Below are 26,391 nucleotides of genomic sequence, written 5' to 3' on the forward strand. Positions count from 1 at the left end.
TTGTTTGTTCTTGAGTCTATTCACTGGTTCTCCTTTACCAAATACTCCTACTGTAGTGAGGATTAGTGGGCCTGGTAAAGTATCCAAAGAGGAAAACATCAGTCTTCAATTTTCATATGACCTGAAATTTCCCACACTATGCTTGAACATGCCCAAATGACCCTCTGTATTTACATTTCATGCACTGGCAAGCTCACTAAGAGAAGAGTGCTGTTTGCACGAGAACTCAGTGGGCCATGTGTGGCTCAAGTGTTTAACTCCCTCCTCCTCCCCTACACTCTGCCTATCAAAAGTGGGAGCAATGGACCATAGAGACGTTGCTCACTTCCAAGGCTCTCCATTCAGGGTGAGTGCCTCTCCACCCTGTCTAACATCCTCTTTATCACTTGAGGTTGTAGGGAGATGGAAAGAAGACATGTGAAGAAGGCAAGCTTATGAAGCCTTGGCAGACGAGAACATTGGGGCAGACTTTCTAAGTCACAGGCCCCATTCCCTCTCCTGAATATGCTCCCAACCATACAGGGCCTCCCAGATAGTACAAGGTAGAGATATAAGAACACACTTAGAGATTATATAACATGCACAGATCTTAGGAAATAAACCTCCTGGTGCTGCTGTAAGACTGCTTGCATTATCATCTGTGCACCTTTTAACAATTTTCCAGACCTTATTACACACAAAAATTAGTAATTTCAGGACTTTATTATACACAAAAATCAGTTAAAAAAATTTGTACCTCTTGCTATAAAAGTGGGATTTTTCAACTATGTAGAAACTTAATTTTTAGCCTTGTACAGATTTTTGGCTTGTTTGCTTTTGTCAATAAAACCAAACATTATCAGCAATCAACAAATTATAGAGAAAAACCAACAAAACAAAACAACAAACAAAAATGCCCTATGGTTCGAGACCCCTTTGGGAGTCACATATCAAATATTCTGCATATCAGATATTTACATTACAGTTCATAACAGTGAAAATTACAGTTATTAAGTAGCAATGAAAATAATTTTATGGTTGGCGTCACCACAACATGAGGAACTGTATTAAAGAGTCACAGCATTAGGAAGGTTGAGAAACACTGTTCTAGAACATTCATTGTATCATGCCAGCAGGAAGAAATGTAAAAACTTAGCTAGTCTTTATGATCATCACAGAAGGAAAATATTAGGTCCTAAGTCAGTGCATTAAATACTCTTTCATTACACTGCCACTCAAAATGTTGAAGACAAGTTAGGAACCCTTAGCACACCACTCCTATTCCACTTCACATCTTACTGATACCTTCAATCACAACCAAACACCTAGTATTTAGTCAACAACTTGGCCCATCATCCAGATGTCTCATCTAACATCTATATAACCTCAAAACAGCTGGAAAGCTAAATACGACTTTATTTACCTTAATCTACTGGCTTTAGATGGACACTCTATCTAAATACAGAACTTAATTTGTGACCAAAAGCATTACACAGCCTTTGAAAAGATATATGCAGAGGAGTTTTCCTGCCAGTTCAGTGGAGGATAAATACCATCGGTGCATCAGTAACACAATTCTGGGCAAGTAACTGTCGTTCAGTTCTCCATTGTCATCTAAGGGAAATCAAAAATGCATGAAGAGATGCCAGTGTTAGTCTTTTCTTCCTTTAATATCACAGTGTCAACAATGCCCCCCAAGCCCCCATTATATTGTGTTAGATTTATTTTCAATTGCTTTTAATTATGTGCAAAGAGTAGATATGTGCACATGAAGCCAGAGGCATTAGTGGGAGTAGCAGGCAGTTGTGAGCCATCAGACATCATCTGGGAACCCACTTTGTCATCCTTAAGAGCAGCATGCACGCTTAACTGCCGTGAGCCATCTCTCTGGTCCCAAGGTCAACTGTCGTTACTATCTTACTCTTGCTGTTATTTCCTAGAAAACTAAGGCAGATGGGTGTCACCATTCTTCTGCTTTACAATTGATTAAATGTAGCAAATATAAATTGAGGACATCCAGGTAAATTTGAATTGAAAGTAAATAATGATCAAGTTGTCAGAACAAGTATGACTTTGGAATATTTGAGGCATACAAAAAAAAAATGGTGATCATCTGAAATTCAAATGTGAGCAATCCTCTTGCATTCACTTATTTATGGGAGTCAGGGTGCTTCATGTGTGGAGATCAGAGAACAGCTTTCAGGAACCGGTTCTCTCCTTCTACTATGTGAGCACTGGCGATCAAACTCAGCCCATCAGGCTTGCCTGTGACAAAAGCTGAGCCACCTTGCTGGCCATTATCATTCTGTATTTTATCCAATAGCCCTACTCTGGCTTACTTCTGGTTTCTATCAATTGAACAAATTAAATTGTTAAATTGATTAAACAAAGTCATCTTGTGTGACTCCAATGCTCAATGCTAAAGTAGATACACTAACAGCAAAATAAAGGCTCATGGCTGTGGTAGACACAGGATATATACAAATGAAGATTATGGTAGATTGTGTAGTACACACACACACAGACACATGAGTCAAAACACAAAACAGTCATGAGTGTAGCATGGACCATACACATGACGACAAAAATTGGAAAGTGGGATGGGAGAAGTAAGCACTATTTCTGAAAGGTTATTAGGAATTATTAATATTTAGCATGATAACTGATGGCTTTAAAAAGAATTCCAATGAAAGAAGAAAAAGATGGAAGTAAAATGACACAAAGAATGTTCCAGAAATGAATGGTAGTTTTTCTGGAATATTAGCTGTGGACACTGAAGAGAAAGAAACAGAGGCCAGTGATGGAGTACTTCTGCCCTCAGACAGCAAGAGATAGACACTGAAGCCTATTCTATAAGGAACCTGCATACGAACAGAAGCAAGCGGAAGCACAAAGGGACCAAAGAGGAAAGGCTCATACCAAACATCTCAATGCATGTGCTGAGAAGTTCATCTAGTGTTGCCGATTTCCCGAGCCCGTTGGACCCCATGGTTCTTTAGCCGTTGTCAAAAATCTGGAGACATTTCCAGCAGCAGACAGATTATCTCCATATCTGTACGAGGCAGTGGTTCTCTCGCCCTTTGGCAGTCTATGTTCCTTCTTAATTATACTTCAAGAATTCTCTAAAAGGTAAAGAAGAAAAGACTCAATTTAGCCCACATCACGGGACTGATTTTCTATCTTTCCCCACCCAATAGCCATTGACTGTATTTTCTACAAGAAAAGTATCAAGTGGACAGGCGATCTTAATGGCCAGGAGAATAAAATACCTGGGTGGAATGTCCCTTAGCGTGCACTATGATCTGAGATCACAGAGGTGTTCCATCTTAAATGACATCCCTTTCTGCAGCTAAACAATTTTTAAAATAATATCTTATACGGTCTTCATATTCTTACCTAATAAGGCATTCGGGAATACCACACCCTTTACTTCATGACATTGCAGATATATTTTGGGACATACATTTTTAGATACAAATAGAGTTATAAGCATCATCCTCACTGATCACATAAATGTTGAACAACTATAAGCAGAAATTCTAAACCTTTCTTAAACTTGCTAATAATAACATTAGTACTATGAGTGGTTGTCTTATTTACTTTTGTGTTGCTGTTAAGAGACAGCATGACCAAAGCAACTTATAAAAGAAAACACTGGTTGAGGACCATGGTTCCAGAGGGTTAGAGTCTATGACCATCATGGTGAGGAGCATGGCAGGCAGGCATGTGTGTTACTGGAGTAGTAGCTGAGACCACATCCTGATACACAATTAGAGATGACAAGATAGCTAATGGGGAATGACCTTTTGAAAACTCAAATCCCACCCCCAGCGACACACCTCCTCCAACAAGGCCACACCTCCTAATCACTCCCAACTGGGGACCAAGTATTCAAACATATGAGCCCACGGGGCCATTCTCATTCAAACCACCACAGCAGTAAAAAAGCATCATTGTTTATTGAACAACCTCCCGATGTAGTAAGCAGGACAGAAGCTTTAATCTTGCCCAGCTTTACTGATGAGACCTTCATACTGATGCTGTGAGGCACCAATTATTATTCTCCACTTATATAAATAAACTTGTGGATTCATAGAGACTCAACAATTTAATCCAAACTACAACATTGTTTAGTCCTAGGAGCAAAATCCTCTTGATAAAATAAAACTTACTTCTGGGCTCCCTTTTCCTCCTATGACTCCCCTAGATGTGAATAGTGTGAGTTGTCACAACAGCGTTCCCTAATCCAATATGAAGGGCATTACTCTTTCACATCATCTCAGGAAGAGGATACAATGACAATATCAGTCATAGAAGTAACAGAATGTCATTGGGGAACTGGGGTCTGAAACATCTTAGAGTTGGTCATGGAATGTGTCCCCGTTGGAGAAACAGCACCGCCTTCCTTCATCGAGCCAGTCCCTGATGTCAGATCATCACAGGACCCGGAGAAACACAGGCCACCATGCTCTAAAGCATTGTTCACTTTGGACAGTGGAGCGCACAAGTGAGGTCACCACGGGCTCTTCTGGCGAGCTGTTTTGACTCAATGCTTATTTCCCTCTCAAATTTGTTTATGGAACTGGTGATCATTGAGCATCAGGTGTTGCATTAGGCACAAAGGTTACCAAGATGAAGGAAGGAACCGTTCTGTCCTCGCCTTCAGCAGGTTCACACTCAGCTGCAGAGAGCACAGGGGGAAAATGACTAATGCCCCGATGCATAGTTGCATTCATTTGGTGGCATTTGCGTCAGTCTGTGCATTGGGCATATAATTCTAGATGGAAAAGGGGGTGTGTGTTCTAGGTTTCTTGTCAACTCATTTTATAGAGTCACATCTTTGTGCCTAGGGTGCCAGTCTCAGAAGATAAAAAGAATGGCTTACTGAAAACAACAGGAAGGGCATCCACAAAGCTTTGCTCAGCCAACTCTCATATTCCTCATAGCAAAGCTGGCTTATCAGCAAACTGTTCCAGACCTCCCTACTTCAAAAGAAAATCACTTCTCCCTCAGGCCACCTCCCACTCAGTGTACTCTCTTCATGAGTTTACCTTTCTTTGGATGCCTGAGGCAATAACTCTCCATAGGACTCCTCCCTCAAATTTACCAATTTATGAAAGAATGGATTTATGAATGAATAAAATAAAAAATAACCCAAAGTTTGTCTGAATATGTGCAAATTTGTGTGAGAATTAGAGACCCCCACAAATACTTAAGACAGTTCAGTTTTTTCCCCTTTTTCAGTTTGACTCACTAATTTGAATTAGCTTTAGAAAATTCTGTCAGCCTTTTATATTTAACAGGGTCCACCCAGAGTCATAAGGATTCCATACCTCTTCTACAACAACACCTCCCTGATTTTTCTCTAATGTAAGCTCTACTAGTACATTTAAAGGTTAGACTGAAGAATTAGCTGGAAATAGTGGTATATGGCTGTAGACTAAGCCTTAAATGACTCTTGAGTTGCCTGGAAATGTTAAGTTCCCCACAAGTAGTTAGAAATAAGCTGTGCTAAAGACCTGCCACTGTTTGGCGAGCTGTATATGTGAACAGTGAAGAATCTGGTATGTAATGGGCCAAGTGGACTGGGCTATTGGGTTGCCATCTGTTTCTGCCATCACTAAGCCTGTCTGTATCTCCACTTATCCTTTGTCCTCTGCACATTTACCTGCGATCACATTTCAATCATGTGGGCCTTATTATGTCTACAAACGCCTTTCTAAAAACAAAGATTCTGCCATGCAAAAACAGTGGCATATATGCTTTAAAATGGACAGTGAGGAAAGATGTTACCTATAGTCTTGCGCAAAAATATAGCTCTCACTAATGTCACGGTGTGCTGCTTTTGTTTTGCTGGGCATATTTGAGGTTGTTTCTTATGTAATCGTAATTGATTGTTTTAAAAAGCACTTACAATCTATTTTCATACAGATAGAGTTCCAGGTCTGAAAAGATGCCAAGGGCAGTTGTCATCCCTGGGAAGGGCATGAGGGAAGCAGAGTGAAGAACTGGTTCATTAAACTCAAATGATAAGGGCTCTGGAAAACCTGAAGACAACAGCAGAAGAGAAGCTCAAGTTAGTAAATGGAACCCTAAAGAATCTATCTGGGGCTGAAGAACCGTCAATGGTATTCCCTAAGGTCTATGTAGTGTTGGAAATTTGGTGTGAACGTCAACCTTAAAATTAAGTAAGATGGGGAACATACTCAAAATAATGATTTGGTGGCATGCTTGCTTTAGTCAATTGGCAGAGAAAGGCCTAGATGGTAAAAGCATTTCCTGTGAAAGTCTGGTGACCTAGGTTCAACCTTCTCGATCTAGGTAAAAATTGAGAGAACTGGCCCCACAAAATTGTTCTTTAATCTCCACACAAATGCCAAAGCACATGGGCCATCCACACCCCAGATAAATAATAGAGAAAATTTAATTTTTTTAAAACTTGTCTTAAAACAACTCATGCAGTTTTGGTTTTTTTAGTTCTATGCACATAGTTTGAAATTCTACTTCAGTTGTAGATTTATCTCTAGGAAGTATTCATATAAGAGTTTCCAAGAATAAACCCCAAATGTTCATAAAAATCTTCAGCACTTTGCTGTCTAAACAACATCAAAAAAGATGGGGAAATACTTAGTAGCCATTTATTGTAGCAGGAACTCAGCTGACTATGGAAATGTCAGGCCCCACCTCACCTCACCCTGCAGCGGCAAAAGCATTTCCTGCAGGAGGACCTAATTGAGGACTGCCTGGGAGATAAAGGACTGCTGGTACAGACAATTCCAGCCAGTCTGGAACTGCTGTTTAGAAGAGATGGTTTCTTGGGACCAATGGGGTGCAGGTGGAGGGTATTAAAGAAGCTTGCAGCAGTGTTCAGGAGTTTGCTGCAGCATTTCTCACCTGTTCCATCTCCGAGCCACCTCACCTCCAACCAAGTAGTCCAAGCCACAGGCAACAGTTTATAACCATCCAAGCAAGAGATGATGGTGTTTTAACTCAAAGATGGACAAAAGTAGGTGATAACAGAGTGTACATCGAAAATAGATCCAATAAGATGGGACTATTGATCATGAGGAATTTACAGAATTTAAGAGAATGCCAGCATTTCTACCTGGATATTGGGCCAGGTTATAGTGCCAGTCCCAAGCTGGAGGAACTTTCATTGAGTTCATTCATCAACAAACAGGAAAATTCATTTGAGAAAAAGGATGCGGGCTGGTGAGATGGCACAGTGGGTAAGAGCACCCGACTGCTCTTCCGAAGGTCCAGAGTTCAAATCCCAGCAACCACATGGTGGCTCACAACCATCCGTAACAAGATCTGCCTCCCTCTTCTGGAGTGTCTGAAGAAAGCTACAGTGTATTTACATATAATAATAAATAAATCTTTAAAAACAAAAAAAAAGAAAAGGAAAAGGATGCAATCACTTTGGCCATGTTGAGTTAGCGATGCCTGCAATACTCAAGGAACTTTAAGCTGTATCTGAATAACTCTCAGAGACTCCAAGTTGAAACTTAAAGGAAGATTAAGCACTAAAAGTTAGTGGAGGGAGAAGCTGAAAGTTTAAGTTAGTAAGAAGTTAATTCACATAATGCTCCCGCAGACAGGGGTGATGGATGCAAGCATTAAGGGAGAGATTAGCCTTAGGGAAGTGAAGGCTACCTCTTTTGGTGCTAATGCAGGGGCAGGGGAAGGAGGTAGGTAGATTTTTCATTTTGATGGCTAGATATTAAAGAAGCTCTTGTGTGGCTATGATAGATACAGATCTGAGATTTACAGAATACTTGAGACACTAAGAAGATGCCAAAACTCCCATCAATAGCAGAAGCTTGGTGGTTGCCATGACGTTCAGTGTCCTTTGTCTTTTATGCTATTGTAGCTTCCCCTTGTGTGATGTCTCTGAAATTATTTTGAGCTATCTGGAACAACTTAATATGACATTCTCTTCTTAACGAAAGGTTATGGCTTCCTTTGGCTCTGGGACAGTCATGCTCTTTCTGCAAGTTTGAGCCACAGACAGACAGCAGAGCTGCCACAGGGGCTAGCTAACATTTCATCTCTCCCTGCCTGACTCGGTGACAAGGACATTAAGCCACTAAGGGAAATCAATAGAGATAATAATAGAGAAATTATTACTCTCTTACCATGTGAACTGATTCGGGTTATTTCATCTGGCAACTGCAATCTTAGTTACCCTCACCATCATCACCATCTTCCCAACCAGGCTTCCTACATCCTTGGCTACCATTAACCCTCCAGTACCTTCGTTACTTGTTGTCTTTAAAAAGATTTAAAAATAAGTAAATATGAACTTCAAATGGGTACTGCTATTCTCTTCCTAGTTCACACTTTCTAGTTAGATTTTATATTTTTCTTTGGCTAGTTCAGCTTGGGTCTTGCTGCTCTATTCCAATGCTTCCAAGCCCGTTCCTCAGTTCTTTGGCTTTCTCTTTCTATCCTGTTTCCTACCATCAGTCACTCTTCTCAGCATGCTCATTGCTTTTGTTCTCATCTCTCTCAAAGCAGGCTGGGTCACAGACCTACTGGAATAGTTTGAACATAGAGAATTGGCCCTTGTGCTTACAGTAAGGGCAAATCATTGCACATGGGCTACAATAGATGGCATGAAGAATAAAATCCCACACTAATGAATGGCTAAGCTTTAGTTCAAAGGTCATTTGACAATGACAACAGGAATAGCTATAGAAAACAGTGTATTTTTCAACTCTAAACCTATTTTCCATTCTCGCCAATGCTTATTTAATAACATTTTCCTGGGTCTTAAGTTATGTGCTATCTGTTCATGTATAATTTCTTTCTACACTATTTTACTAAATCAATAGGATATTAACTAATATTCATGGTATATTTTGTCTTGAATTTTAAAAAACCAAAGCAATAATAGCTTGTAGAAATACCACTTATTTCTGGCAATCTATCATGAAAGTTGCAATGTTGGAGGAATACATATGTTATATCTACTTTAATAAAAGTCAAGCACAATTATAGACTGCATAAATAATGACGTAGAGGCCTAAAGAGGCTGAACTGATTGTCTAAATAGCATGTTACTCCTACTTTCCAAAGTACAGGTCTGACTCCAAAATTTTCAACCCCCCCTCCCAGTGATCTGTAAACATTTTAGCCTGTTGAATCCATTTCTAGGCACTGGGGAAAACATGTGCTCCCTGCTCGCTGCGCTGACTCCTAAGCATGTATCACTGGCTATATTGTCTATAGATGAATAAGCTTCATTGTTCCAGCAGGCTTGGCAATCCAGGGGAACGCTGGTACCAAGTACCAAACAGGAGCAGCTCAGAGCTCATCTCACTCACAAGACTGTGCTGCATTTGGGGCAGGAATGGGAGTAACAATAAAATAGCAAAGTTCATCTGTGTATTTTTCTTAGTTGCTGACATTTAACAATAGTAGTCAAACTACCGTACTTAGTACTAGCTGTGCAAGTTGAATAAGAAAGTCCAAGGAAGCTCTAGCAATAAACCATGAAACACCAAAGTTCAATTAAAGGGTACTTTCCTAGCACGTGGAAGGAGCTAAGCATGAAACAATGCTATGCACACATGTTATAGACACTTGTGGGTGGGTGATATCCAGATAGATGCATTCATCCATACCCAAGGATTATGTCGTACTATGACAACCCCATAATCCAACTGAAAATAACATTCAAAAATGAGGCTAGCAGCTAGGAAATGTTTTGCCCTACAAATTAAGATTTGGGACTTTAGAAAAAATATATATATGAAGAAAAAAATATATCATATACATATATAATATATATACATATATAATATATACATGTATAATCATTGTCTTCATCTCAACATGCCAATCTTGTTTTGTTTTGTTTTGTTTTGTTTTGTTTTGTTTTGTTTTGTTGTTTTTTTGAGACAGGGTTTCTCTGTATAGCCCTGGCTGTCCTGGAACTCACTTTGTAGACCAGGTTGGCCTCGAACTCAGGAATCCACCTGCCTCTGCCTTCCAAGTGCTGGGATCAAAGGTGTGTGCCACCACACCCTGCACTCAACATGCCAATCTTGATGGTTCATACAGTAATTCTGTTGGTGTCCCTAACACTCAAGAAGGACCTAGTATCAAGTTACTTGAAATAGTGGTCACATTCCTGCACTCCTTAGATTGTTCCACTTATTTCAGAGCAAATTTGATGATGATAGTGATGAAGGAAGAGGAGAAGGAGGAAGAGGAGGAGGAGGAAGAGGAGGAGAAGGAGGAGGAGGAGGTGGCGAACATGGAGAAGAAACCATTTTTAATGCTTTCTGTGGCAGTCACTGAGCGCCTTATCTCCAACTTTTACCTCCCCCAAAATCTTCTCTGGAGGGCTGTCCCTCCCCAACATTCCAGCAATAAAGAAAATGCAACTAAAATCTCCTTATTTAATTGTTAGTAAAACACAATGAACTCTTGTGAAATGAATTTTGAGCAATCCCTGGCCAGTTTCTCCCATTCTCCCCACTCATCCTCAATTCAGGTCCTCACACTTTCTAAACACCAAGACACATAGACCACCAAGCCCTTGGGTTTAATTAAATAACTAATTTGGAAAGCAGGGGAGCATTTGTTTTCTGAGGTAGGGTTTCAGTACGTACAAGGTGGCTTTAAACTTGCTGTCTAGACCAGGCTATTCTAGAACTCATGATTCTTCTACTCTAGACCCCCAGTTCTCCATCGTGTCTAACTCAGTCTTTGAATTTTGAAAAAGGCACAAAACAAGCCAAGTGCTGGTACTATTTGGGAGGCTGGCTTAGGTCCAGGAGTTTGAGAGTAACCTGGGCAATGTAGCTAGATTTCAATCTCAAACACAGCAAAATTGCACAAATAAATGAAAACATTAAAACTGTGTGTGTGTGGGGGGGGGTCCTCCAACTTGGGTCTAGCAGAGTGGCTCCCACAAAGAAGGGTAGCAAGAAGGGTCATTCTGCTATCAAGGAGGTGGTGACCTGAAAATACAACATCAACATTCAGGAAGTGGGCATCAAGAAGTGCCCTCCGACACTCAAAGAAATCAGTAAATGTGCCACAAAGGAGATGGAGACTCCAGATTTGCACACTGATATACCAGGCTCAATAAAACCATCTGGGCCAAAAGAGTGAGGAATGTTTCATATCGCATCTGAGTCCGTTTGTCCAGAGAACATAATGAAGATGAGGATTTTCCAAAGAAGCTCGACACATTGGTAATCTCTGTGCTTATCACCACATTCAAAAAACTACAGATGGTCAATGTAGATGAGAACTAAACTGCTGAATGTCAGACAAAGTTGCAGAACTGCAAACAAATAAAAATAAAAATAAGAGTAGTAGGTCCTAAAATTAGAAGGGCAATCATGAGAGAGAAGAAGATACCCTCTGCTGGATGGAAAACAGGAAGGTATGGAAAAAATGGAAGGTATGTGACAGTTAACACATAGGAGAAAGCAACTGGGAAAGAGAGGGAACCAGACAGAGTGGGAGAGGGCTCGTTGGAAAAAATGCAAACAAAGTACAACGACGCTTATAAGAAGCTGCCATGATGAAACCCATCAGTTATAAGCTAACCTAAATAATCAAAGAAGAATAGGGGCTAGAAAGATGGCTCAGTGCTTAAGAGTGCTGTCTACTCTTCCAGAGGACTTGGGTTCAATTCTCGGTACCTAAACCGCAAGTCAAAACAAACTCCAGCTCTAGGATGTCTGATGCCCTCTTTTGGTTTCCATGGGCACCAGGCATGCATGTGGCACACAAGTACACACTGTAGGCAAAGCACTCATACACATCCAATAGAATTAAGGTAGAACAAGAGCGACACATGGGGACACAGGGTGCTTTGTGATTACTAATTGTATGACCTCGGCTATTTGATCCTTGACAGTGATAAGTACTAAACAATTAACTTTTCCCCGTCATTTTAATGACATTTTCATGTGCACAGAGTAAGAAACCCACCAAAACCTGTACTCTGGATGAGTCTCCTTCTCCAGCCGTAACTGTACTATGGTAACATAGAAGTGACAACATTTGTTCCTATTTAGAAACATGCATGTTTATGGTACTCTTTTGATGAGATGGCAAAAATCTCAGTTTAAATTGCTTCTGAATCAGGGATTTGGAGCTAGACTTTTTATTGGAACCGATGGAAAGCCAAACATAAGAACTAAAAAAAGAAAGAGTGTCTTTCAAGTTCTTTTTTTGCTTTCAGCTGTATTTAGACACCTTGAAGCATCCAACTGGAGGGCTCTCCCTAAAGGCACTGTTGTGCTCTTTTTTTATTTCAGATGTTTATCCTACCACAAATATTTCTTTTCTTTCTTTTTTTCTTTCTTTTTGTTCAGGACAGGATTTCTCTGTCTTCTCTTTTTCTAAAAGAAAAAAAAAAGTCCCAAGAAGCTGTGACACTGCTCATCCTCGCATGTAAGATGCTAACTAACTCCCTTACTCCCTAAATCACAGCACATCCCTATGGAAAAGATAGCGTAAGTTACTAGAATGTTCTGTGGTATCTATCATAGGTCCCACTTAACTTCTGTAAAGTTCACTATTATCACCCAATTGGGAAGAAGTCACTCCACCTTCCTCACCAGAACAGAAGAGAGCATGAACCACAACATGATTTTAAAATGAAGTCCCGTTCCCAACTGCATTTGCAAATTAGCTTTCTGTAATGTAGAATACGGCTTCCCATTAGGACACTATTATGAATGCATTCATAGCATATGTACATATGGGGGACCAGGAGCCTGTAGAGGGAAACCTGTCAACTTACTGCAAAAAACCTTGGGATTTCTCAAGCATTTAGAGCAGTGGTTCTCAACCTTCCTAATGCTGGCACCCTTTAATACAGCCTGTTCCTCATGCTGTGGTGATGCCCAACCATAAGTATTTCATTGCTACTTCAAAACTGTAATTTTGCTACTGTTATAAATTGTAATGTAAATGTCAAATGTACAGGATATCTGATATGTGACCCACAAGGGGCTTACTACCCATAGGCTGAGACTGCTGATTTGTAAGTTGATAGTGTGGGTTGGTATGTTTAGCTTCCAAAACTATGCATTCTCCAGAGCAATGGTGACTTGCAATCTAGAGATACAGAGAAGGATAGAAGGAAAGGAAACTAGCTTTTCCATGAAATAACAAACAGATGAGGGAGAGAAATGGGAAGGAGAAATAAATCAGACTTTTAAAGGCATTAAATAACCATATAAAGTCATCGGACACATGTCTAGGTAGGGGGTCTCACAAAACTACAGCTTTGTTCTCAGAGGGAAACAGATCAGGTCAGCAATATAAATCATACAAAACAGAGGGTAAGTCAGTTTCTTAGAGTGCCAATGTCTGTCTGGAAGCCTCTGGGCGTTGTACAAATGTTGAAATGTGTGTATGTTGTTGCCAGGCTAAAGGTGCTGTGGCGTGGAACAGCACTTTAAGAACAGTAAATGACATTGGCAGAGCATGGGGACGATGAAAAAGAAGTTCATTTTCTGAGGAGCAGGGGCAGGGTTTCAGTGGACCTGGGAGAAGGGATGGATCTGGGGTAAGGCGGTTCTCTTAGGGTTCTATTGCTGTGAAGAGGCACCATGACCAAGGCAACTCTTATAAAGGAAAACATTCAACTGGGGTTGGCTTACAGTTTCAGAGGTTTAGTCCATTATCATCGTGGCAGGAAACATGGCAGCATCCAGGCAGACATGGTGCTGGAGGTGAGGAGAGTTCTACATCTTGATCCAAAGGCAGCAAAAGGGGACTGTCTTCCACAGGCAGCCAGGAGGAGACTAGAATTCTACACTGGGCAGAGCTTGAATATAGGAGACCTCAAAACCTGCCCCCAAAGTGACAAACTTCCTCCAACAAGGCCACACCTCCTAACAGTGCCATTCCTTATGGGCCAAGCATTCAAAAGCATGAGTCTGTGGGGGTGAGGACTGGCATCATACCTATTCAAACCGCTACAGGGACAGATCTGAGGTAAGTGTTGGACCTGGGGTACATGTTGACCTGGGATAAGGGGCTATTTATGGAAAGGTTTGTATGCCATGGAAAGGACCTTGGAGCTATGTAACACAATAGAGAACTGAGCAAAGATTTTAGATATGCACTCTCCTGACATGTTTTAGCCTGGCAATAACATACACACTTTTCAGCAATGCTCCAACCCCTAGAAACTTCCAGACAGGCATAGGCACCCTGTGAGCTGATTTCCTCTGTGTTTTGTGTGATTTATACTGCTGACTGGATCTGTTTCCCTAGATGAACAAGATTGTACTTTTTGAGAGCCCTTACCCAGAAGTGTGTCCTGCACACACTTGAGTCCAACCCCATCCATTCATTCCTCTTTTATGACCCGACAGCCTTATTCTGCCCATTTCCCAATCTCCTCTAACACTCTCTTACTGCATGAAATTCTCCGTCTTTCTCAATCCAAGTTCATTATCAGATTCCAGGGAGAATGCTTGCCAGTTGCTAACATCTCTTAAAGCATGCCTGAGGGTGGATAATATAGGGAACTATCTTCATTGAAAGTATTGTGAATGGATCTGCTAGTCACAATAAGGATGTTGAAGAGTTCAAACAGTAACTGAAACCAAGCTGGTAGCAAATTTAAAACCAGAACGCAACAGCTTCTGCAGTAATCTGTGGGGATTTTACAAGTGTGTAGGTTCCCACAATGGCTGACCGTTGCCTGTTGAATCTCACCACATTATCTCATGTACAGTAGCTCCTTATCAGTATTAGCTTCTAATTTATAGCCCAGGAAACAGAGCATGTACTCCAAATCTGGTAGCACATGCTTTTAATCCCAGCATTCTGGAGTCTGAAGCAAGTAGATCTCTGTGGGTTCATGGACAGCCTGGTCTTGTATGTGTGTGTGTGTGTATGTATGTATGTATGTATGTATGTATATATGTATCTCTGTGTGTGTGTATGTATTGATCTTATTACTTATCAAAATTTTCTGACTATATTGTTACTAATCACACAAACATTCAGTATGCACCAGAATTTTAGCTAAAAAGATAATTCCTCACTACTAACTCCAACATGTTATGTATAACTGAAAAATATAAACTAAAATGTTTAAACATGTCATTAATTTGGCACTACACTCTTTCATTATTCCAGAAAAAGCATTCAGGGTTGAGAAGGTGGCTCAGTGAGTGGGAAACTAGCCATACAAGGGTGAGGACTTGGGTTTGGATGCCCAGAACCCACACAAAGCCAGGGGTGACAACCAATGCCTCAGCTGTTGTGACAGTTAGATAAGAGGCAGAGACGGGAGGATAGACCATCTTGCATGGAGTACACAGCTGCAAACAGGAGTTCCAACAAAACAGAAGGCAAAATCCTGACACCTGAGGTTATGACCTGTGCATGTTCACTGTGGCATGTGCATACCTTCAGTAATACACAGGAAGTCTCTCTCTCTCTCTCTCTCTCTCTCTCTCTCACACACACACACACACACACACACACACAAAGAAAGAGAGAGAGAGAGAGAGAGAGTGAGAGAGAGAGCTACCATAAGAACATTCAATGACTAGGAAGAATACCAAACTATCTGGAACTGTCTCTACATATGAAAATTAAGAAATACTTGAAACCAGAAATGTACTGGCTCTATGCACTGCAAATAAATGTGTTGCCATTTTTGGTTTCTTTTTTTCTCTTCTCTTCTTCTTTTTCTTAACCTCCCTGCTTTACTCCCCTCTTGAGTGTTGGCAAATACAGACCCATGCCACAATGCCCAGTAAGACTGTTTTCTGTCTTGATACTTTATTTCCTAAAATTTAATGCTTGGCTTGATGAAGGCCACTTTAATCAAATGTGAAGAAAAGCCAACCACCTACTTTCTCCAATCTAGAAAAATCCCTCTGTCATCTGGACATTTCCAAGCTTCTGTAAGTTTGGTGTGACTCGGGCGGTATCTGAATCATTCCACCAAGTTTTTAACTGAGGTCTATGTGAGAGCGCTGTCTGAATGCAGTGTGCGGACATCAGCAGTGTCTCTCTCAGCTATGCTTGCAGGTCCCAAACCACCACAACCCTGCTTTGCATAATCACCCCAAACTCTGTCTCTGATGTGACAGAGGTGAGGTGCAAGAACACAGTCCCTGTAGAGTCATCATGGATACTGCTCACAGACTGGAGAGACAACATGGATACTGCTCACAGACTGGAGAGACATCATGAATACTGCTCACAGACTGAAGAGACATCATGGATACTGATTGCAAGCACCTTTCTCTCTGCAGACTTTCCCCCTTATCTGAGAAAACCTATTTAATGACAAATAATAAACAGAAAGTTTTCTCTGCAATGAAGATCATGTACACCAATCAATTCTGCCTCCCTCAGCTTTTACATATCACATCGAGGTCTTTGGGGAACGATGCATCCCGTAGCTGTATTTGTCGGTCCTGCCAGCATTTAAATTTTTCAAAAAATTTTAACTATTTGTAAAATGATATACAAACCCAATCTCTACTTTAATATCCAGTTTTCTTTGTTCTTGTAGGAAAATCAGATCTTCGGAGTCTACGATTGCTAGACAACAAGTGCCTCCCAGGCTCCCTAAATCTTCACTCCCTTCTGTTGTCCCCAGAGGCTGAGGCCAAGTGTCACTTCCTTTTTTGGTAGTTTTAGGAAGGGAACCTGGTGCCTGCTTGCTATCAACATTTCCTTTGCCAGCCCCAACCTCAGACTTACTGGATGGGCCTCTGACATCACAGACTCAAAAGCTAAGGAGAACCTTTCAGGGTAAAGAGCTTAAGAATGGTCCTACTTCTAGATTAGATAAGGAGAAGACAAGGCCACTCCCGCGCTTCCTCAAGGTTCTCCTCCTGCTCACTCAAAGGGAGGTTCAAACAGCAAGACAAATGTCATCTTTCACTTGGGCACAAAGCAGGTTTGGAGACTTCGGCTTTGTCTGTTGAGGATTAGGCCAGTAAGGTATTACTTATTTGTGTTCACATTATCCTTAAATGTCTATATTACCACAAGGTTTGCAATTCCCTCCTATTTCTGTGCATTTTTCTTTCATAATAAACTCTCAGACCAAAGAGAGAGTTCAGTGGATAAAGTGGTTGGCACACAACCATGAAACCTAGGATTCGAATCCCCAGCACCCACATGGCAGTCCACCTATAATCGAAGTGCTGGGGAGACAGAGACAAAAGATACTTGGGGTAAGCTGGGTAGCTAGATTAGCTCCTGATTCTGTAGGAGAGTCTGCCCTAATAAATAAAATGGAGACCAGTGAAGAAAAACACTCAACATCAACCTCTGGCCTTTACATACCCACGAACACACCTATCTTCACCTGTACACGCGTGCTTCCACCCCACACCTGCCAAGAAGTTCTCACTGCAATGGTAGTCACTAATGAATCACTTGGATCGTTGCTTCTTGACATTTCCCTTGGTATATTCTAGAAAGATTAAGATAAAACGGTGTCCATTGACTTGAGCTACCTTTAAAAACTGTACCCCCTTGTGCTTAGAGGCAAACAGCTTCAGTTCTGCACACTATATAGAGCATAGTCTTACACTCTGTCAGCTTCCTCTTCCTGTTGCTCTGCTTGGGTTTGTTAACTACAACTAGGAATATCTGACTTCTCCATGAAGGCTCTAGAACGTCACACTCCCCACTGTGGCCTTTTCAGGGTAGTTTCCTGTGTGTCATTTATAGCACTTGAATAAAATAGAGTCACACGTAATTGCTGACTGAAGAGGCTGAGCTGGTATTATTCTTTTGTTGTTGTTTATTACTCTAAGAAGAGAAACCAGAAAGGACAGAAGGTTTGTTTACTGATCAGGGCAGCTGCAGGATTGAACCCAACACCCAGTTTCATCTTCCTGTTCATTCAAGTTTTCTGACAGTGTTTTGGGTTTACCCTGGAAACTAAACCTCTAATTCAGGAGACTGATGTAATGGGAGATTCAAGGTGCATTTCCACTTTCCAAGGGCACTTCTTACTTAGTTAAGAGATTAGCAACCTTATTCTAAAAGAAGATCCCTATGGACAAAATTTAAATGATTGGCCCATGTTTAAGCAATGAGCATAGTGGCTGAAAGAAAAATACCCCACTATAGTAAGCTTTTAGAACCCAGATTTGCATGGGGGGTAAGAGTGTCTCTGAGAAGTCTGTTTGAAGTAAAGCACCTAGTTACAGAAGTGTGGACTTTGTACCTTGATGTTGTCCGTTAATCATTTAGATAAGGAGAGATGACTAGGCTATTTGCTAACAGTCAAGGAATGTATGTTCACTGGTCTGATATCAAAGAAAGTTAGCTTTTTGATTTTTCAAAGGTTATCCTGACCTGGTTATCTCTCCTGATCAAAGAAAGTTTTAAATTCAGCAATCTAAAGTGAAAGGGAGGGAAGTTAGTAAAGATCCACTGTCTCTAGCTAGTAGATTCTGAGACGCTGAAGCCATCCTGGGAGTTTTTTTTTTTAAATGATTGAAAGGCAGGTAAAGGGGGGTGAGAGTTAGAAGGTTGTCTCAGAGCTCAAAGTAGGTTCTAGCACAAACTACTGTTTCTGCAGGTCTGAAGCTTGGGTCCTTCTCCTGTCTGTCTATTTGGTCCTCTCACTCTGATCCAACACACCACTAACCTATTGTGAGACTCTGACCTGTCAGAATTTGGATTATCTTATCTACAAATTGAAGTTTGCTGCATTGCTGTCTCTAAATTCTACCCACATCAGGCAGGGACATCTATCTCAAGAAGGATAGAGTGGGGTGTCCATCGAGATGGCCCAGAGGATAAACAAGCTTGCTATCAGTCTAGAGACCTGAGAGCAATGCCTGGAATCTACAGGGTGGAAGGAAAGAGCTGACTTTTTTTTTTTTTATAAGAGCTAACTTTTACAAACTGCTTTCTGACTTCCACACATGTACTGTGATGAACACACACACACACACACACACACACACACACACACACACACACACACACACAGTGTAATTTTTAAAACAAAGACAAAGATAGAACAAGTGAATTAATCAGGAGCAAATGTCTCCCCATTTTTCCCAGTAATATTTTTAGGGATTGGGTAGTTCCAATCTTAATTTTGGGAAGATGTTTCTCTACCTTAGAAATTGTGCAGGAAAAGTCCTGCCTCTTATTAAACATTTGGAAGACAATTTGAAGGGACTCCTTCCCAATGAGTTGAAACCTTGAGGAAGAGCTACATGCTAGGATGAGAGCAAACACTTCTTTGTGTGGCCTAATCACCGACTCTGCCATTGTTATCTCATTGAGCCAGAGGACTAAAGAGGCAGGCAAGGTACTGCTGCCTGACCCTGATGCTGTGCTCCTAGGCTCCCATCAGCCTCTGCTCCAACTACAGGTTCCCTAAATGCATGGCATCTTCTCCCTAAACAATCCTCCTTTTTCAGTCTCACTAATCCTTTACCTACATTGTGACGATGGGGTTTTCCAAACATTTCAAGGTTGTTTGCTTGGTTTTCTTAATAACTACCCAGAAACACCGAGCTATGGGTTGTATTGATCTTTCTGGAATCAGCAACTTTCCTATACAGAAAATAAGCACAGATAAGTCAAACCTCTGTCTCTTTGGAAAGTATAGATTCTACATAATATTGTCCTCTGATTAATGATATATGTCTGATCAGTTCCTTGATAGTAAGGCATAAAGTATATTGCTGTCTGTATTTTATTTTGGAAACAAAATGCCACCAGACCAGTGTGCTAGGAAACAAACACAGAACACTGTTGTTGGCCTCCATGATCAACTCTCAGGGATTCCTGTCCAACTCTTGTAATGTTTTGTTTGTTTGAACAGTTTCAACATATAATGATGCGGGGTGGGGGTGGGCGTGGGGGTGGGTCCTGGCATTATTTTAAACTCACTTATTTTAAACTTCCAGTGGCTCAAGGACTGGTAAACAAGTCACATACCTTTTAGAGTAGCCATTAGATTTTGTAGCTATTCATCATACCTAACACTGGGCCTTCGGTTTTTTTTGTCTGTCCACATGATTCCTCTGTTCCCTTGAACTTTGGATGCCATTTCCTGCGTATTTGCCATGTTTTTTTAGTGGATTTTTTTTATTTTTATTTAACTTTTTTTTTTGTCAATTTGGGCCTGGTGATGCACACTTTTAATCCCAGCACTCCTAAGACAGAAGCAGGCAGACCTCTGTGAGTTTGAAGCCAGCCTGGTGTATACACAGTGAGTCCCAGGACAGCTAGGGCTATATAGACATAGAGATCCTGTCTCAAGAAACTAATATATATACATAAATTACATACATATATATGTACATATACATATGAACAAACAGATACACATGCATATACATGTACACACATACATAATACATATATATTGGTCCATACACACACACACACACATACATATACATAGTATGTATACATACTGGTATATATATATATATATATATATATATATATATATATATATGTGTGTGTGTGTATATATGTATATGTGTATATATACACACACATATGTTTTTATATGTGTGTATATGGGGTTTGTTTTTTTATCACTTGTGAGTGTGAGTGTGTGTGTGTGTGTGTGTGTGTGAGTGTGCAACATAGTGCATATGTGGAGCTCAGAGGGCAACTTGTGGAGTCAGTTATCGCCTTCCACCATGTGGGTCCCAGGGACTGAACTTAGGTCATCAGAGGTGGCAGCAAGTACCTTGACCCGCTGAGCTGATAAAGTAAAGATTAATGATGGGAAGAGAAGAGTATGAGTAGAGATATAAACAACATTGAAAAATAAAATACCTTAAAGTTTCTGTGATGAAGACCTAGGAATTCATTATGTCATGTTGTTTACTTTTGTATATATTCAAATATCCCACAATAAAAACTTGAGTTTTGTAGTTGTTTTGTCTTCTCTTTGAGGCAAGGTCTTACAAAGTTGTCCAACTTGGTTTTGAACTTCTAATCCTTCTACTTCAGTCTGATTAAAAGTTCTGTTCTTTTGTAACTTTCAGATAACTCTCAAGTATATCACAGTGCTTCAGAAAAGCAAACAGGAATCCCGACCCTCTGGAAGTGTCTCTCTTCAGGCCCTTCTCCATTCTACCCTCTACCACATATCTTACGATTCAGCTCAACCAAGTTATGTGTGATTCTTGAAATAGACTTTTTCAAAAAGCCTCAGTAACTATGTGTTGTCGTTGTTGTTGTTGGTGGTGGTGGTCCTTGCTTGCATGTTTGTTTTTCTTCCAGCTCAAATGTCACCAACTCCAGGAACCCTCCCCTGGCTCAGCATGATAGTGTCCACTTCTTGGACTGCCATATTACTCTTCTTTATAGGCATATATTCACACACTGCAATGTGCTTTTTGCAATACTTTAAAATGTATGCATGATTAACAAGGTGGTAATATTCTATGGGAGGAAGTCAATATCATTATCCATATTTGATGTTTAAAAATACCAAATGAATCATCTTGTATGAAAAAAAACTTTAGATTTTTAAAAAATTCCCTTTGATGACTTCTTCATGAAGGGATCTGTAGATTAGACTGTATGTATTAAGTCTTTAAGCATTTTAGATTTAACAAAAGCTCTAAATTTAGGAAGTAATGGTCCAAACAACTTTCTAAATTCATGAATTTCTAAATTTATCTGCTTCTATAAGGTTGGTATGAGATAATAAACAAGATAAGTTACAGAACGTTTTATGCATGCTGTGTCTCATTAATTCTGACAGCTGGATAGATTTGTTCTCAATTCTTATATCTTACTCAATATCACCAGCACTAGCTTAAGTCAAAGTTCTTACAGCTTACAAAGAGAGGTTGAAGAAATATTACATACACACACACACACACAGACACACACACAGAGTGTCTGTGTGTGTGTGAGACATCAAGAGATTCTGCTCCCGATGCTATTTGGCTCTTCTAGTTATCTGTAATAATGGTTCACAGAGAATTTTATGTGAGTGAGTATGACTACACTTCTCAGTGCCAATATTATGTCATGTCTTATAAAATTTAAATACAGCTCTCAGCAAACTGTCACTTTTGGCGAATCTGCTAGGCCCATTGTCACGACCATTCTTTCTACCTGTCATCATCAGAGATAGAATAATGATGTTTGAGTGTTGGCAGAGTCTGAGTTCTACAGGACCACCCTGCAGGAGACACAGAAGACCACAGTTGAGAGAATAGTTCAGTAATAAAAACTGAACGAGTGTGTTCCGGGTAGGAACTAAAGAGACTTAGGGTGCAGTTATAAATCCACAGAGCCTGACAATGCTTTTGTGTCTGGTAAAAGTCTACTAATGGAAATGGTAAATGTATTGGTCATGATGCAACATCAATTGCATGACAAGGCCAGCTGTCTCCACTGCACAATGGATGTCCTTTCCATAGAGAGCATCCATTCTAAACCTAGGTAGAATGAGAGACAGCATCATTATGTTAAAAAGGCATGAGCATCTGGCCTTTTAAAATGCAAGGTAGCCAACTCTTCTTATTTGATTTCTTCTCTTAAAGCACCCTGCTCACTACAGCGCTATCTACTTTCTGAATGAGGTGAAAGTAAATGTTATTTTCTTTTCTATTCCTAAAGCAGGCATAGACAACAAAAGAAACACCAACAGAGGCAGAGACATGTCTGGATCAAGACTGGCTGGGGAGGGAAGTGGGCTACAGAGAAATCTGAAAAACCACCCTTCAGATTGGCCACTTGCCCAGGCCACAGGAAAATAATGATCTCTAAAACAGCCTGTCAACTCATATGATTTTTGAGTGGCAGGCATTCCATGCATAAATGAAATACTTTCTACTTTGAGAAAGCAGAACTGAGACCTGGGCCAATTCCAGTGTTCACTCAAATCGAACTTGCAGTGTGAGTATCTCAGAACCAAATATGGATGTACTTGGTTCTTCAATTTAAAACTACTTCAAATTCTTGAGTGCTTGGGAGCTCCAGAAGGCTGTATTAGCTTGAGATCTGAGAAGGAGCATTCTTCATGGGTACAGGGAGAGTTTCTGCAGTATGCCTGGGAAAGGACATACTTCTCTAGAGGTCCTTGATTCCAGTCTTTAGAACTGTTCTGCAACAGGGACCTTCATGTGCAGATGTCTAGGCACAACTCTCACGGGCCTTCCAAGGTTAATTTGCACAGAAGGCACCCAGGAAGCCCAGTGCAAAGCAGTTTGGATTTGTTGAATGGAAAGAAAATGTCCTCAAAGCAGAGGAGAGACCGAGCCAGTTTGTAAACTTGCAGGCTGACTGTGCCTTAGATTGATGGCTGTGTCTAACTCCATTCCTAGCTCATCAATTTCCCTTTGGGCCAATTGCATTGGTCTCTCTGCCACATTAAAAATGCTCCAGACAGGGGAAAATGCAATTAAAATCACTTACACATTCCCTAATGCAGTTGCTTGTCTGTGGGGTTGAAAAAAATTAAGTGGCGAGAAGAGCAATAACTAAAAGGAAGCTCTGGGAATAGATATAAATTTCCCATGTTATTTTCCTCCCATGGGTAGTTCTCTGCCAGTTGTACCAGGAACACATTCTTAATTAAAACTCTGACTGTATTTATAATCTTAAAGCAAATCAATGTCATAATAATATGGCACCTTATGGGGTAGTTATGGGTCAGCTGATTAAGGGAAAAGATGGGACAACATTTGGGAAATAAAGAAACCTTCAGAAAATAAAAGTACCAATCCTATTAAACAAAAGTGTAAAAGATATTAGTATAGCTGCAGCAACCTGAATCCTGTCACAAACTAGACTTGAATAAGATCCTTCTATTACAGTAGGGGCATCAAGATTTACACTTCTTTGAACTCCGCTGACCAACATGAAATCCATAATGGTAAAACCATCACCAACCATTTCACTGTCTTTCCTTCTTTTATAAATGTTCTCTTGTATGCTCTTGGATGGTGCCGAAAATTCTGAACATTACAATAACCAGTAAAAAGGGGGAAATACCTTTTGGATCAATTCATGAGTCAGTTCAAGACTTTTTTTTTTTTAATTCAAAGAAAGCAGCCCTAAACAGTCATACTACAAAGGTTATCATAATGGTTTTTATTGTAAAACAGCATACATTTATATTTTCCCGGGCTATTACTATGTATCGCTGCACTCACAACTACTAGATGTCACATACAGCTGTTTTTATGATCTTACCAACATACTGATAATGGTGTTAGTCAATAAACAATGAACTTGTTGGAGAACTGACCAACAGTAAAGAGTCTCAACTAGTCTAGTGAGCTAAGACTCCTCACACTGAGCAAGTAAACGCAAGGAGGAAAGGAATAAGCAAGTCCCCCTCGATGTGCGGGTGTTGTAGCCAGCAGAACTCCCAAGAATTGTTTTTCTTAGGCAAGGAGAATATATGCAAGAGAGCAGGCTGGATTATTTTAAATGTAATCAATTAATTATGTTAATAACTTTTTATATCTCAAAAATGAGCCCTCTCAAAGCTGATGTTACATCATGCCGTCATTGCTGAGACTTCAGCCAACCCACACCAATGACGAAAATGATGACTAAATTCCACTACAAATGTTATCTGAAGCCAATATCATTGTGTCTGTGACTACGATGGACTTATTCTTCAAGTCAACTGCCCATAAAACTTATTTAATACCACCAACAATACCCATCAGCCAGCACACTACAAACTAGTCATAAACCAATGCCTAACAGAAGATAATGACAAGGTACAGCCTTTTTCACTACAAAAGACAATTCAAAATGTGCGCTTGAATGATGTAATTGAAACCTGTCTTCCCCTGGATGACAGCATAAACAGAGAAATTCCTGGGATTCGGGGCTAATAGATTGTTTACACTGTGTAGAATTCTGCCTGCACGTACTTCCTCCATGACTGTGAACAAGTTACGTACATTTTCTCATTCTCAGGTCTCCTCTCTGTAAACAATGGGAATGATGCCCACACCCCCACTTGAAATTGTGGCAGTGAGAGAGAGTGCCTAGTGCCAGTGAATTCCCATGTAAACGGGCATTCTGTTTTTGTCAATCCCAAAGATGAATTCAAAGACCAAAGCACAGTGACTTTACATACCACAGACTCTGAAGGGACAAAGACCACATGAAAGAATAGAACACCCAAGATTTTAGGTCTCATAAAGTAATGAGAACATGACAACATGATGGCTAACTCCTATAATAAATGAACAACTGATATAAGGGGGAAATAAGGGACCATGGGGCTAGCTTTTGGAGAACAGGTGTCTGTAAAGCATACAATCTCCCAAGACAGACAAAACATGCTCTGTGTCCTAGGATTCCATTCCCTATTGCAAAACATCCTAGAAATCAAACAAGCATTTGATGTCAAAATCCTGAGTCCATTCTTTATGTCTCTGCTAGCGTTCACTAAATTATGCCATTTCCTTGGGAAAAAAAGCATTTTCCATCAAAGATAAGAGCCTTCATATCCTCAAGGTTTTATGTCTATGAAATGCAACCAACCATGAATGTACAGTATGTTTCTCAAAGTAGTGATATCTGTACTGAACACCTTTTGTTCTTTTCATTATTCCTTAAAGAATATAGGATAACAATATTAGGTCACATCTCCAAGTGAGACACAGATGATTTAAGTCACACAGGAAGATCAACATAGGTTATATAAAAACACTGTACCCCTGAACAGGGAGGACCTGGGCATCATGATCATGCATGGTGTTCATGGAGTCCTGGAATCTATCACATAAGGACACTAAGGGACAAGTCTCATTCCCAGTGTTCTAGTTTAGAAGACTACAGTGAGAACTACTATTGATTTGGGTTTACTTTTGAAGGGATTGGGTGAGTAAAATTAAATTTTGCCTTTTCTTTCTATAAGTGGGTTGATCTCCAAAATATGTAATCTGGGCATGATGACTTTGCAAAAAACATTTATGCTTTCTCAAGGCATCCATGTAACGCTGATCTCCTCAGTGTTCTTTCTGTCAGCCTGAAAGGTTTCCCCATTCCCCAGCTCCTTATATATTATACACAGCCTTTTGCTCACTACCATTTTGATGTCTAGCCAAGTGAAGGGATGTAGAGAGGCAGATGAAATTTATAAAAATGTTCAAGCAGTAGCTTTCTGTGAAGGCTCTACCTGACTGATGACCCGGAGAAACCACAGGTTCACAACTGGCAAGTGAGACAACCAGTCAGTCTCTAGGTGCGTAGCAAATCATAAGATGGCAAGACTCATGGCAAAACAGCATGTGCAGCAGCCATCAGATCTCCTCCTACCCCACTCCCAGTCAGTCCCCTGCCATGGAACTCTTTCCATGCTGAACTACATTGACCTAAGTGTGATCACACAAGCGCAAGTATGATGCTTATTGCATATTTATCATAATAAATGGTGGGCAGAGGTGTATGTATTTACATAGAGTATGC

At 40.4% G+C, this 26,391-nt stretch overlaps 1 protein-coding gene across 1 annotated transcript in view; it reads right to left on the reverse strand.

Moving 5' to 3' along the window:
• Positions 1–26,391, reverse strand: part of Rasgrp3 (RAS guanyl releasing protein 3) — a 94,628-nt gene that overhangs the window by 34,082 nt on the left and 34,155 nt on the right. The window contains exons 2-3 of the mRNA XM_021186414.3: positions 2,899–3,101; positions 1,491–1,593 (exon numbers count right to left, since the gene is read on the reverse strand). Coding sequence (XP_021042073.1) covers positions 1,491–1,593; positions 2,899–2,968 — 173 coding nt within the window. The 5' untranslated portion in view covers positions 2,969–3,101. The remainder of the gene's footprint in view (positions 1–1,490; positions 1,594–2,898; positions 3,102–26,391) is intronic.

Source organism: Mus caroli, unplaced genomic scaffold (genome assembly GCF_978045245.1).
Source record: "Mus caroli unplaced genomic scaffold, Mus_caroli_1 scaffold_18, whole genome shotgun sequence".
Classification (NCBI taxonomy): domain Eukaryota; kingdom Metazoa; phylum Chordata; class Mammalia; order Rodentia; family Muridae; genus Mus; species Mus caroli.